At 53.7% G+C, this 14966-nt stretch overlaps 1 protein-coding gene across 1 annotated transcript in view; it reads right to left on the reverse strand.

Moving 5' to 3' along the window:
* Positions 1–3370: 3370 nt before the first annotated feature.
* Positions 3371–14966, reverse strand: part of RAB40C (RAB40C, member RAS oncogene family) — a 35667-nt gene continuing 24071 nt past the window's right edge. Inside the window, exons 4-6 of the mRNA XM_064726137.1 lie at positions 8646–8723; positions 8038–8260; positions 3371–6330 (exon numbers count right to left, since the gene is read on the reverse strand). Coding sequence (XP_064582207.1) covers positions 6050–6330; positions 8038–8260; positions 8646–8723 — 582 coding nt within the window. The 3' untranslated portion in view covers positions 3371–6049. The remainder of the gene's footprint in view (positions 6331–8037; positions 8261–8645; positions 8724–14966) is intronic.

Genomic DNA, 14966 nt, shown 5'->3' on the forward strand with positions numbered 1-14966 from the left:
GGGGGGGCGCACACAGAAACCCGCCCGGCCCACGGAGCCGAATTCCTGCAGGATGAGAAAACAGCCGGAGCCTGCGGTCCCCTCGGACGGGGCGGCCGGCGGGAGGGACGCGGAGCCCACGGAGCGGGCGGCGGGACCCGGCGGGCCCGGGCGTCCCTCGCCCCGCACCGCATCTCGGGCACCCACCGGCCCCGCAGCCGAAGGTGCCGGGAGCGGGACAGCGGCACGGATCCATCCCGGCTTTCCAGCCTGCATCCCACCCGTGCCGTGCTGCGGGCACAGGACCGTGTCTGGCCTGGCGGGGTGGGTGCCCACCCAGGCCCCCCCGGAGGGGCTCCCAGCCCTCCCTCCCCGGTGATTTACAGCCAGGATGTTTCCTGAGCCACACCAGACCCCGGCACGTTGTGCTGGGGCTCAACCAGCACGTCCCGCACCAGCCCAGAGCTGGCAGGAGCCGGCCCCGGCTCCCAGGCCAGATCCCCCTAATCCCCGATGGAGACTGACCTGCAGCAGGAACATTTAATGGCATTTTGGGAGCATTAACTCTTCCGGCTCTGGTGAGAGCCTCAGCCCTGAGGGGGCTTTGCAGCCCCTGTGAAACAGCAAACCCGAGGGCGTTTTGCCCCGGGGAGGAGCTCAGCACCTCCATTCTCCCCTCTTGGGGAGCACGTGGTGGAGAGGACAAAACCGGTGGGAGCCCTTTCCTTTTTTTGTTGGGGTTTTTCTGTGGTGAGGGTGACCCAACCCAGCCCCACTCCAGAGCTGCTTTCACATGGAATGGTTTGGTGCTCCCCCAGTCTGTGGCTCCTTGGAGAAGCCCTTTTGCCCCAGACCCGGTGATTCGGGGGACCCTCAGCACCCCCACGCTGGTGTGAGCAGGGTGCACCACAATGCTCTGGCACGGTGACCTCCAGCCAGCAGCAGTGACAGTGCTGTGACCACCCCTGCCACCTGTGCCACCAGCACACAGCACTGCTGCTGCCTCGGGCTGCCCATGGTGATTCTGGGGCTCCCTGGGACCCAAACCCCAAAGCACAGCCAGGTCTGTCACCAGCTGGCCATGGCCATGCATGGAGGGCTGGAGTGTGTCCATGGCTGTGCCCTGAATCCCGTTCCACAGCCAAGCAGGCTCCCAAGGGTCCATCCAGCTGCAGATGATGAGGGAAGATTCTGCTGCCCTGGGACACTCGTGGGGAGGCTGATGTTCTGCAAACAGGGAATTGCATCAGGCCAGCCCAGCCAGGAGCTGCCAGGGCCTGTACCCTGCATGCCCTGGCAGCCTGAAAGCCCCACACTGACCCAGCTGGCCCCAGGCACTCCCTGATCCACAAACCCACAAATTCCAGCTGGGAAGCAACATGGCAGATGTACAGCACCTTGGTCCCAGGGTGCAGCCCAGAGGCACAGGGCCACTTTGGGGTGTCCCAGGGTCCTTCCAGAGGAACTGGGGCAGGAGGGAAAGGGGAACTAGACCTAGAGCCCAACTTCTGCCCATAGCCATGTCTGAGCTCTGTGTGGTCACATCATGATGCCAGTGCCAGGCTCTGGGTTGGTTCTTGCCCCACTGCCCCTTTCCAGAGGCAGAGGAGCAGTGCCAGAGGCTGGCATGTGTCACACCGGAGACCAAGGTGCCTCATGCCTGTGCTCAACATCAGAAGCTGCAAGGACAAGCCAGGAACCTTCACCTCAGTGGTGCAAGGCTGGATGGAGGAATGGCAGCAGCTGCATGGCTGGAAAAGCAGCTCCCAACAACTGGAAATCCTCACCCACACCTTGGGACCCCGACCCAGCCTCTTCTAGTGCTTCTTCAGCTGAAGGTGAATGACAAAGCAACTCTTCCCACCCTGACCAAGCCCACAGAAATTCCACCATCTCAACAGCTCCCAGCTGTTCACCTCCATGTGTCCAGGCACCAACTGCACCCTAGAACAGGGATTTTTTTGGGTCACTTTCAAAGATCCCAGACACAGAGGGTCTTTAGATTTTATGGTTCATCTTCTCCCTCCAAGACAAGGAATTGGCCCAGCACCGTGTCCTGGAGGGAAGGGTGCCATGCTCCCTATCCCTGCTCCCACAACCTGCTGCACCCAGCAGGCTCCTGTCCCTCCAATGCACCCATGGGCAGCTGCACCCTCATTTTCAAGCACCTTGCAGTTGTATGAAGGTCACCACCTCTTCCCAGCCTATGTGGGACAGTGGGACCAACCCAAGAAACCTCTCATCAGAAAGGTGAGTGCAGAGAAACACACTGAGCGGCCAAAGCCCTGAATCATCCCAGAGCAACCTGCTCCCTCCTTTCTCCGAGGAGCAGAGCCTTGAAGCTCTCGCAGCCTTCCCAGCCGGCTCAGGCTGTGCAGTGTTTTCCTGCCCGGCTCTTCCCAGGCACAGCTGCGGCCCCGCAGCCCCCGCTGCTCCGCCCTAATGGGCTCCGGCTGTCCCGACCCCACCTGAAACCACACACAGCCTTTGTTTCGGCCCTGGGAGAGGGAACAGACACTTCCAGAACCCCCTGAAGAAAAAGAAGAAAAAAAAGGGCTGTGTGACTCTTCCCTGACCAGGCTTTCACCTTAGCTCCAGGGTTTTCCAGGCTGCAGACACGATCTCATTTCCCCCTGCCCCCTCCCAGCCCCAGCAATTACTACTTAAGCTGTTAAAACAAGCGTGGCCAGTCTGGTACGAAGTGGAAAATCTGATCCTAGGGAAGTGAGAAGGCAGGGGAAAAGGGAGGTCAAGGGGAGGTGGGCTGGGAGAAGGGGATCAGACAAGAAGTCTCCCTCCACCCCAGGATCAAATCCCCTTTCTCTGGGGCTCCTGGTGCCTCCAAAGGCCACTTTGGTGTGACACCGGTGCTCCGAGCTCCCTGCAGCATCCCCTCCCTTTCAGTCCCATTTGTCCCAGGATGGCTTCCAGCTTGCTCCAGTCTGGGCTGCCACAGCGCTCGCTGCTCCCTCAGGATCACCCAGACCCAAAGAAGGGATTTAGGGTTTGACTGTACTTGTCCTGCCCCGTGGAGCAGGGACTGGGCACAACTCCTGGCAAACTGCTGGAGACCGTGGCTTCCTGCAGCCACCTACGGGACCAGCCCTGTTGGAGATGAGTTTGTGTTTCCTTAGGGCTCCACTACCCCAAATCAGTGGTTCTGTGAGAATCAATAATAGATTTCTGCAGATTTCTGCATCTACAGAACAGGAATCATGGCTTCCCAGAAAATGTAATTCAAGTTATTTTGTGGACGACCTGGAAATGGGAATATACACCTGTAACACAAACAGTCCCAAATCCCCATGCATGGGCAAAACCACCACCTTTTTCCCTTCAGCCTCTTTCCAGCCCACACAAAAATGGATACTTCTCCTCTTTTCAACTGGTAGTTCAAAACAAACAAAAAGACTTTAATTTATACAAAACAAAACCATGTAGAATCAGTTAAACAACACTGACTGTACAAAGGAATAAAAAAATAAACGGATAGTCCAAAAAAACCCAACTCAGGAATGGTACAAGTGTTGGAGAGCAGCTACAGACTAGTGTTGACATCAGATGCAAGAATCTTTTCCTTTTAAATTAAAAAATAAAAAAAGTTTGTTGCTGGGCAATCACTCCAGGGAAATCTTCCATCCCCACTCCAGACAGGATCTGCGAGACTTCACAGGGTGACAAAACCTAAACCAACCACAGGGAAACAGCGTGGGGAGGTGGCACACGTGGCACAGCCAAACCAAAGCAGAGGTACAGCGAGTTTTGAGCCATGCAGCAGCTTGGTGATTCCAGGAAGGATCCCTTTCTCCCTCTGTGTCCCGCACACCGGCCGGGCCGGGGGCGATCCTGGAGGAGCCGCCCTTGGCGGTGCCGGTCACCTGTTGGCCGTATATCCCTGTGCTGCTGAGCCAGCGATTGTCTTCTGCTGCTGTTAAGTGATGGGAAACAGGTGCCAGCCATCCAGACAGGTTCTCCAAATCCCCCGGCCTTCGTGCCACCGGGACAGCCCGGCTGCGGCTTTGCTCTCGAGCCAAAGCATCCCTTCAAAGGATTCCTCTCCCCCTCCACCTGCCTGGGGTTTAATTCTGTCCTCGCTCACTTGAGCTGGGTGATAAAGCACGAGAGAGCCGAGCCAAGAGACCTGCCCATGCTGGGCTCTGCAGGGAGGGGAGGGGGAAGCCTCTGGCACCCCCCAAGTCGGCTTGGGAGGGAGGGAAGCGGTGTCCCCACAGGGGGACGTGTCCCTCCTGTCCCTCCTGTCCCTGCTGCCCCTCCTGTCCCTGCTGCCTGGACACAGCGGGTCCGTCGGCCGCGCCGGAGCTGCAGCGGCTTCATCCTGCCCACACAGTGCCCCAGGCTGCCTGGAAAGGGGGAGCACAGCAAGCTGATCCCAGGAGGAGATGGCAGCACTGTATACTTCACTTACTACCACCCTACTCACAGTCTACACACCCTGACCACCTATGAGAACCTGCCACCAAAGCCCAGCCCCACTGCCAGGCTCCCTTAGCTTTCGGGATAAGGGCTGGGTGCTATTTCTCAGTTTGCAGGTGATTTTCCAGCACAGGTCAGCTGTGGAACAAAGCCAGAGAGGCAGGTGCACTTGCTCGACAGAAGATCCATCCCAAGCTCTTGCCCCTCCAAGATCCAGGAGCCATGCCATGGAGCAAAGCAGCTTGCTCTCCCAGTCTCCTGGGACTGCTCCAAGAGCCAGGTGATTTTACCACTGAGGGACCTGGAGATGGCCATTTCCTCATCCCAACCTTCCACCTTCCCAGTCCCTGCTCCTTCATGCTCCAGTGGGAAAAGCCACTTCTGTCCTTTCCCACTTTCATCCAGGAGGAGCCACAGCAGCATGAGCTCAGGCAGCATCTTTGGGAAAGCAAAGCTGGAAGCAGCCAGGATCCAGGAGCTGTCATGGATAGAGGGCACTAGAAGCGATGGATGAGACTTTGCAACAATAAGGGAAAAAATTCAGCATTTTTCCCCTGCTTTAGGCACAATGCTTCCAGCCCCTGCTCCCAAATCCCCGATGAGAAAGCACAAAGTGAGCAAGGCCTCAGTCTGACCCCAGAGCTGCCTCTTCCTCCTGCCTGCCACAGCACTCCAACCCCCCAGACCCTGGCCTCGCTGCTCTGCTTCTCCAAGCACTGCCATCCCACCCTGCCTTCAGCACTCACAGGTTCTAGTGAATGGTAGGAATGGGGCAGCTTGGGGCATGTTCCATGCCAATCATCCTTTCCTTCTGCACATGTAGTATTTAAAAGCACCAGCACGAGCCCAGAGGTGAGGGAAAGTCTCTTAAAGCATTTATGTGTTTTCATTGGAAAATCCTCCACTTGTCCCCTTTGCTGACACTGGGAAAGTCAATCCAGTGCTTGTATTTACATGGCTGCATAAAATTTTCCCTGACTGCTTCTTAAAAAAACCCTTAAAAAACAAGTGATATTTATATATATGTATAATATTTACATAAATAAGTGAAGGTGGCGAACGGAGCGCTGCCTTCCTCTTTCCAATTGGCCAACTCTTGCCTTGTTTTCTGTTTTTTTGGCAACAGCAGGTTAACATCCTGGTGAAAACTGTCATTAGTCCCCCGTCCCTGCTTCTTTTTGTCTACATCCAATGACCACTATTGCACCAGCAATCTGTTCAGGAGGCCAAGAGTTAAAGTTGCAGCACAGACTCTCCTTGCCTACTCCCTTAAGCCTCTCAATCTTCCATTAAATCCATTGCTCCATTGAGACTGGATGAGCTTTTTTTCCCCTTCCCCCCTCCCTAACCCGGCAGCTGCTGAATTTTCCACCCCAGGCCAAGAGGCAAAGCCCAAAGCATTCTTGGAGGGTCACTTGGCAGATCCTCTCCCCGCCAGCGCTGCGGGATCCAGCCGGCACCATGCTTCTTCCTATGCCAAGCCAAAACGTGAGCACATTCCTAACGCTCGTGCGTGCCATTGGAAAAGCAACCGTGGCCCATCTGCAAGGATCCAGCGGAGAAGGGTTCAGTGTGCAAACAGCTGTACACGGGCGGGCGGGCGCGGATCCGACAGAAGCTCGGGGTGCCCATCCTGCTAAGAGATCTTGCAGTTGTTGCGCGAGCAGTTCTGTGGGGGGCTCTGGGGCGGCCGGATGGATTTGGATCTCTTCAAGCTGTTCCCTTTGCTGCTGCTGCCGCCCCCGCTGCTGGCCAGGGAATAGGAGCGGCCGTGCATCATCACGGCGTTCATGCCGTTGGCCATGGAGAAGGATTTCAGGTGGCTCTTGATGGTGACGGGCAAGGGCAGCTTGTCAATGAGGTGCACCGGGGTGCAGGACACGATGGCTCGGCAGCACAGGTCCTGTAAGCTGAACACTGCGGGGACAAAGGACCACACGGTCAAGGGCCAGGAGAGCTCCTGGGCTGCCCTTCCCCACAACCATTCCTTACACTGCACAGCTCCAGCTCCTCAGGGAGATATGTCAGTAATGACTGCACAGGAGCTGGGAGTAGGGAGAAGGGTATTTAGGGCAAAAGCTTGGGAAATCAAGGTGAGCTTTGCTGTTGGAGGTTGGTGCTTTGCCAGACACCAGCTTTGGTGTGAACACAGGGTTAGGCACTGCCAGCCCTGCTCTGCTCAGCACCCAGGCTGGCAGAGCCTGGCTCACATTCCTGACAGACACTTGGCTTCTCAACCCATCCTCTGGCAACCAGGGCATGCCTGGCAAAGAGGCAACAGGGTCAGCAAGTCCTGAAACAGGACAGTGTCAGCTGGGATCTGCAGAACCCCAGGGCACATAGACCCCAGCAAGCCAGAGCACTCAAAACATCTCTCTGGCCGGCCCAGTTTCCCAGCATCCTCCCAGCCCAGCCTGCACCGTGTGAGCCTGCCTGCCTGCCTTGGCAAGTCCCTCTCCCTGCCGGGGATTCCCAGCCAGGGGCCACACGAGGGCACTCGTTATCCTCCTGCCTGCCAAAGCCACGCTGCCATGCCCGAGCAGGCCGATCCCCACTCCCTGCTAGGGAGGCCCCGTTCATGGCATCACAGAACCATTTCGGTCAGAAAGGCCTTCTAAGACCATCGAGTCCAACCATTCCTCCACTAACCCGTGTGCCCAAGTGCCACATCTGCATCATTTTTTGAACACCTCCAGGGATGGTGACTCCACCACTGCCCTGGGCAGCCTGTTTAAGGGTCTGACTACCCTTTTTGTGAGGAAATTTCCCTTAATGTCTAATCTAAATCTCCTCTGGCACAATTTGAGGCCGTTTCCTTTTGCCCTTTCCATTCCCAAGCAGGCAGTCTGCAGTCTCAAATCCTCTGGAAAAGATGCAGGAAGGTCTGTGCATTCAGCCCATCCCTGCGACCTGCAGACCATGGCACAGCAACCAGGCTGGGGACAGGAGCCCAGGCAGAAAATTTGGTGACTGGGGCAGGCAAACAGGATTTTCTCACCCCGATGAGCAGGGGCTAAAGGTCCATGTGAGAGCAGGACACCCCACAAACACAGATCTGCTGCTGCTCAGACTGCAGTGGGACACACTGCTACCTCCAGCCAGGAATAACGTGGGAAGTGAGATTATTCTGCTTCAAACTCAACAGGCTGAGACATAACATGGAATCTGCTTGTGGTTTCCCTCCTTGTGGCATGGATATATGGAATAACCCAGCCCACTGCTGCATGCTGACAGCAGGGATGAGATTTAGTCCCTTTCAGCTCCTTGGGCACACTGCTTCCATCCAAAACAAAGACAGGCTCAGGCAAGGGAAAGGAGTGAGGTGCTTACACTTGGATTTATCCCACACAAATGTTTGATTGAAGTACTTTCAATGTGGGAGCTTATTTGCCCTCAGCCCCATCCAGAGTAAGTGGAAAGGCAGAGGATGCCCCAGAGCACTGCAGCTCCCAGACACGCTGAGCTGCCCTCTGGAGCTGCCCATCCCATGCCAGCACAGGCAGCTCCTGGCTCAGCTTCAGCTTGTCTGGCCTGAGGCATTCCCCCACGTGGGGAGGGTGCAGCTCCCACAGCTCCCACCCAGGCAGCCCCAGGGCCCCCCCAAGCTCCCTCCTGCCCACTGACCTCGGTTGGGTCTCCAGATCTTCTCCATGCCGTGGCGCATGAGGACGATGCGGGACAGCTCCGTGAAGGACTCGATGACGTTGAAGTTGCACAGGGGGCTCACCTCGAAGAAGGTCATGCAGTTCTTCTCGGCGTAGGCGCGCGCCTGCTCCGTGGGCACCTGCCGCTTGAAGGCCAGGTGCAGCCTGTTCCCCACCAGGATCCGGGGCACACCTGGGGCGTGCTGCAGCAAGGAAAGGGGTGAGGAAATCAGGGCTACAGCCAGCGTTCTGCTTAGCTGCAGTAGCAGTGAGGGGAAAACAAACAGAAGCTGCTCTGTGGCAGAGGGACTGCCCAGCAGCACCTCTCTGTGGTGGGGCAACTCATTTGTCACCTCCCATTTCTGAGGGAACTTTCCTGTCTTTTCTTGACCATTCCTGAGCCATTTCCTACTACTCCAGATTTACAAAGAGATGGAGGGCAGACATTTATTGCTTTGCTCCACTTATGACTGCACTGCCATCGTGTCCCCTCCACAGCAGAGCTGTCCCCATGTCAGGTAACACCTTGGGTGATCCCTCCCCATGTCTCTGCTGTAGATCATTGCATGGGTTCCTCCATTCACTCACCTCATCTATTTCCTTTATCCATCGGTCTATCCCATCAAAGGACCAGCGATTAGTGATGTCGTACACCAAGAGAATTCCCTGGTGGAAGACAATCAGAAGCAATCAGGAAGTTCCATAGCAGGGCAGGACACCCCTGACAGACCCCCATAGGCAGAAACCAAGAAGCAAAGGGACAGAACATTGCTCCAGCCACACCATTTGTGTGCTGATAGTGCAAAAACTGAGACATCAGGGCTGTGTTAATGCAGTCCCAGGTCATTAGGGAATGTTTTACTCCTGTTTTGGCTCTGGTATCCAGCAAATAATTTCCAAAGTTGTAGTTTCTACACAGGAGGAGGAACTGCCTTGGTGGCTGTACTGGAGGAGCAAAACACATCCTGCTCCTGTCACAACTCTGATGGAAACTTGCTGAGGCAGAAACACACCTTTTTTCTATCCCCTTACTGACAGCTGCAGTCAGTGGGGAGGTGGCAGCAGGACAGGAAGGAATTTTCAAGCACACCCCTCTTCACCAGAACCTGTGTCACTGTGAGCCCTTTGCTGACAAGGAGGAAGATGAATAAGGCTGGTAAGCACCACAGTATCTCCACAGACTGAGCTCTCAGGACTGGGATCCATCCTGACTTCAATGAAGGTGTTTCTATTGTCACTGCCACACTGGCAGAGAACAGGCCAGAGGTACCTACAGCATCCTCACGTTGACATCCACTGTCCCTGAACATCTCATCCATGACTTGCTTCCCAGTCACCTCCTGAGGAGCAGCACGTGGTGCTGGCAGCAGCACAGGCACGACTCAAGGCAGGAAAGACAAGGGACAGCTCTGAGGAGTCTCCATCTCACCCCAAGGAGGCTGGCAGGACCCAGGAGCGTGGCCAGACTGTTGGCCGTCACTCAGGTCCACAGCATCTCCCAGCAAATGAGCTTCTCTTGAATGTGAGTATATCTGAGGACAGACACAAGGAAAGTAGGCTGTGCCTGGCCCTGCAGGCACACAAGTCAGGAGCTGCTGCTTGGCACCAGTTGGGCACAGACAGCATTTATAGAATTGTCCTGAGCAGAGCCTTTCTGCAACCCTCCCATTATTTTTCTGACTTCTTGTCACTCTTCTTTGCAATAAAGGACATTCCAAGTGACAACAGGCACTCCAAGCTGACTTGGCAGAATCACAGTATAAGATTGCCTGGAATGGGAGCTAGGGAGGAGGAGATGATGCTGTGCTGAGAGACGAGGAACCCAGCTGGGAAGGCAGTGCTGGATGAAAGGAAACCCAGCAGCAGCAAGACTAAGGGCAAACCAAACCAGACCACTGAGCACCAGGCTCTGCAGAATCAGCCTTCCCTGAACCAGGGGCATCCTCCAGGAACAGCCATCCCCTTTAGCAAAGCCCCAGCATAGGCAGAGATCTTAAATTGGCAAAGGAAGGTGTCAGCTTTCAGCCCAGTCCTCTCTATGCATTGAGCAGAGGGAAGGAAAGAGCTGAGAGAGACACTCCCAGCATCAGCCCTGGACGAGTCAGGGACCTGGAGCACCCTCCTGTACCTTTGCTTACTGAAATGTGAGGTGTGCTACACAGATGGGAAGCACAAGCTACCCAGTCCTCCCAAAGCCCAGCTGTACAGTCCCTGCTGCTGCCAGCCCCTGTGGTGAACTGAGAGCAGCCTGTGCAGAAGCTCTGTGGATGATATACTTCAAATTTACAAAAAAACCATCATCACCATGAAATGTGAAGCACACAGGAATGATCAACTGGCATCTGGGCCACAAAGGCACCTGAATGCTCCTAATGAAGTCACATCTGGAGCTGGCACTAGCACTGCTCCCCCCTCATGGAGCAGCAGCCGTTCCCGAACGCTCTGGGTGTGCCTCGACCTTGTCTGCCTTTCCCTCAGCTCCTCTGAAATAAGCAGCTCTCAAAGCCTGAACAATTTGATAATTTTATAACAATTCAGATGCTTCCTTGCAGAACAATTCTGATTCTTGAGCTGCACCCCCAGCCTCCCTGCCCACTGCTTCCAGCCCAGGCAGTCCCTCTCCAGGTGAAATTTGTTTTTTCTGTCCTTGCTGGCCTTCCAGCATCTCCACATCTGCACTTGTACCCCCACAGAAAGGCTCAAATGCACAAAAATAGAAGGGCAGAGGGCACAAAAGGCAAGCCAGATGGGTTGGCTTGGTGTTTGACAGTCCAACACAAAGAGCAAGCCCTTCAAAGTCTGGGTTTGAGGCTGTTCTGTAGGACCTGAAGTGAGTTTACATAATGGCAGAAGTATCTGTGGGGTAGCCTCAGTTTCCTTCAAGGAAAGTCTGGAGCTCCTACCTAGAGTCTGTAATTTTATGTAGTCTCATTTCTAGGACAGTCCAAAAACTTCATAATCAAAAGAAATGGAGGTTGGTTTTGTTTTGGAAGACAGAAGGATCAGTTTCTCCTAGGTTTAGAGAGGAAAAGTAAGAAGGAAGTAATGATTTTCTGTAATTAAAAAATGCCACAAAACCAAAGATACTGCTTCTCAAGGACCCAATCTGGAAATACCTACTAGCAGGATACATCACATTTTAATTGCATATTAAAAAAAAAGACTGAGCTTTCTTTTAATTTTTCCTCTATTTGTTTTGATTTCCAGCTTCCACGGCTGTGTGTGAGAATTAATGACAGCCAGGAAACAACAAAGCAAAGGGTTTGATGAGCCCCTTCCAACACAAATGGCCAGCAAGATAAATAAAGTCTACTTGCTTCATTTCTGGATTGACAAGTTCCTTCAGCCAAGAAAAACAGACCCAAGCCCTAGTTTGTGACGATTATTTCTGCCAGGAATATGCCTGAGGAGGAGAGAGTTTTTAAACTTGCTGGCAGCTTCTGCCTGGATCTTCTTTGAATAGGAATAAGGATAAAACTTGAGCAAAACCACACCCCTAATTTCTCAGCAGGGTAGAAGGTCAAGACCATGATTTCTAAACGTAAAAAATGACCCTCTGTCTGCCAGCTGAGCCTCCAAGCCACACCATGGCTCCAATATTCACATTTAGAGCCTCCATGGCTCCAGCACCCACATTTACAGTGCAAACTGTCCAGGAAAGCTTCTCAAAGGCCAAGTTGCCCTTGCCTTGCTGCATCCCCATCCTGCCCAGCTGGGAATGGAGCCCAGCTGTGCTGCAGCTCACAGGGGCAGCAAGAAGGCTGCTCAACCCCTGGCCAGCTGCTGGTGCTTCAGAGAACCTGACACAGCTCCCAAGGAGCACTGGCATGCTGCAGACACCACGTTTGCAGAGCATGCATCCCAAATGCACTGTCACTGCCATTGCTGCCCCAAGAGAACAGCACTCAGCCATGCACAGGGAGGGGGCTGGCTCCAGCTCTGCACACAGTTCCAAGTAAGACCTGTCAGGCTTTTTTAAAGTCTCCTTTGGAATAACATGCACAGAATTTTAATTTCCTCAACTCAACAAATGAACAGTTTCCCATTTGCAGCCTAATTTGTTCTCTAAGTGCTTAGATGGTTGTCAACACCCTTATTATCTCCACAGCTTTCAATTTTTAGTTTCACAAAGCCCTTTTGTACCATTATGTACCCCAGGTTCCCACAGTATGGAGTGAAAAGCTCCACGCTCAGCTTCTCAGACCAGAGAGACCTGGAGCCCTCACAAGTCTCCAAAAGCCTTCCTTCTTTTCCTCCTCAGTCTGCCTACAGCTTCTCTGTAGGCAGAAGCTGACTGGACTCATCCCCAGATCCATCTGGGGTCTTTTCACAGTTGGATTTCAGGGTTCATTGCCACTCTGGTTTTGTTCCACACTACTGGGATTGGCACAGCCCTCAGCAGCCAGCGACAGAAATTTCCACATGAGTGCCTCCCATAGTGAACAAGGAATACAGACAGAGCAGCAGTTATTGTATCCAGCAGCACATGTGGACACTTACTCTGCCAAAACCCAAATTTGCTTCCAGCAGGAGCTTACACAAAGATCTGTCCATGTAACTGAGGTGGTGGTGGGGAAATATCATCTCTGCCTGCTTGCAGCAGGTTTGGACCAGGTTTATAAGCAAAAAGCTTTTAAAGGTTAGGGGAAAATCAGCTTGCACACTCTCAATGCAAAGCAGGCTTGTCCAAGAAGGCCTCCCAGATGGCTTTAGGGGCTTCCAGCACACAAGAAGCTGCTAGGAACACTTGCACAACTGCCAAGGACCTCAGCCCAAGGCAGGCAGGTGACAGGGTGGCCAGGAAAGTGTCACTTGTTGATATTCTCCACTGATGGAAAAAAGGCTGCTGCTGAAGAAGGCTGAAGAGCCCCTCAGAGTGAACTTCCTGTCCCACAGGATGAAATAAACCTTAACCAGCAGGTCCAGTGCTGACAGGAACCAGAACACTCTGTCTCCTGCCTGCTCTTTCACATCTCCATTTATCATGGCTTTCCAGCTGGCACCTCAGACACAGGCTCATGGACACCCTGCTGCCAAACCTCTTCCCAGCAGTGGGGGGTATTATCACTGAGCTCTTGATAAGTATTCTGCAGGCAGGGCAGGCTCCTCCAGCAGCTGGGCAATCCTGTCCGAATGACCCAAGGCAGGTGAGGTATTTGCAGTAACCGAAAAAGCCCTAAGGGAGGGCTCAATCTACACCTGAGTCTGCTGAGCTGCCAAAAATCCACCACCTTCCTGCATACTAAGAAGCCCTGAACAGGATAAACAGCAGCTCCTCAAACCACCTGCCTAAGCTGAACTCAACAATATTCATCATTTCTTTAGGGCTGCAGCTTTGCTGCAAGATAGGAGCATTTTATCACACTGTCTGGGAAGGGTTTGGCAAGCCACACTTTCAGAAACAGTTTAAATCACTGGCATATGAGGACATCAGGAATGATCCTGACACTGCTTCTTCCTGGCTGGATCAGGAAGCACCACCACAGCTCTTTCTCCCCTCTGGGATCACTCTTGGAATAGTTTGCATTTGCTCACAGCAGCCAGAACAGTCACAGCTGCTCCAACAGCCGAGATCAGCCAGCCAGCCCTGCTGCAATGACTGAGACCTGGAAGCCAAGCAGAAAAGGAACAGGAGTCCAAGAGAAAAAAGGTTTCTGCAGCACTTTTAAGCACACTAAAGGTGTGCTTAAATATACTTTTCACTGTACCCCATGCTGTGACAATTAACATGAAATCCTTGTGCAGCACAGCAAGCTCCACTGCCCAAGCTGGCTCTGCAGGGCACAGCACTGCTTGGTTTCCATCTCTGCCTCTCCCTGGCCCTGCAGTCACCATGACTGGCTGCACTCCCCCTGCCCCAGCTGTGCCTGAGGCCACTGCTCTGCTATCCCAGACACAAATGCTCCTCTTTTGCCCCAAAAGGAGACCCTGAAGTGACGTGCTCAGGACCTGCTGGCCCATCAGAACCCAACAGAGAAAGGGATGAAGTGGAAACTCAACACCTAGGAAAGGAAGAGAAAAGGAGAGGACTCCCAGGCACATCAGCACCACAAACCTCCACCTGGAGCCCAGGAACTCTGTCCCTGACAAGATCAGATCTGCTAAAGCAGGGCAGGGCGGAAGGCAAGAGCCCTGTGATCCTCACAGCAAACGCTGAGGCAGTCATGCTGGAAGAAGGGGCTGGTTCTTGCTCAGAGCCAGCTCGTCAGGGGCAGCAAGGATGTTTTACTGCAGATAATTTCAGGAGGAAGGAGCTCCTGCTGAATGTGAAAGTCCCATGGCTCAGGAGCCAGGCCAGTGGGGTGGAGGTGAAACTGGGGAAGGCATCAAGGCACTGGAGTCCTTTCCCTGGGGAGGGAGCAGCCAGAAGTTCAGCCTGAGCACTGCACCAGGCTGTGCCATGAGGGGAAAAAAAACTCCCAAGAAGGTCTGCTCGCTGTCTGGAGGCTGTTTGTCCATGTTGCAACCTCTCCAGGGTCTACTTCAGAAAATTCAGGTTTCTTTATCACTACACTTGAGAAACAATACAGAGTGTGTGGGAAAGTCAGGCATGCTTCCCTGGCTTGGAGGTACTTTTCACACCAAGTATTCTCTCAAGCACTGGCTATTCAGACCTGGGCAAGGGCTGCCGGGTTGCTGAGCCAGCCTCCTGCTCTCACAGCCAACCTGTACAAGCCCTCTCTGGAAGCTCATTCCTCAAGCTCCTCTTGAGCACTTTAGTCCTTTACTCAGTGAGAACCTTCCACTAATTGTCAGCAAGAAGGTGCTCAAGGCCAGTTTACACCAATCAGTTCCTGTACAAATATCACACTGAATTCAAACAGAGCTTTTCCCAGGCTGGCACCTCTTTCCTCTGCTGGATTTGTTCTTCCTGAGCTGTTGGGTTGTAGTTTCAATAAGCTGTTTCTC

This window comes from Zonotrichia leucophrys, chromosome 14, assembly GCF_028769735.1.
Source record: "Zonotrichia leucophrys gambelii isolate GWCS_2022_RI chromosome 14, RI_Zleu_2.0, whole genome shotgun sequence".
Lineage (NCBI taxonomy): Eukaryota > Metazoa > Chordata > Aves > Passeriformes > Passerellidae > Zonotrichia > Zonotrichia leucophrys.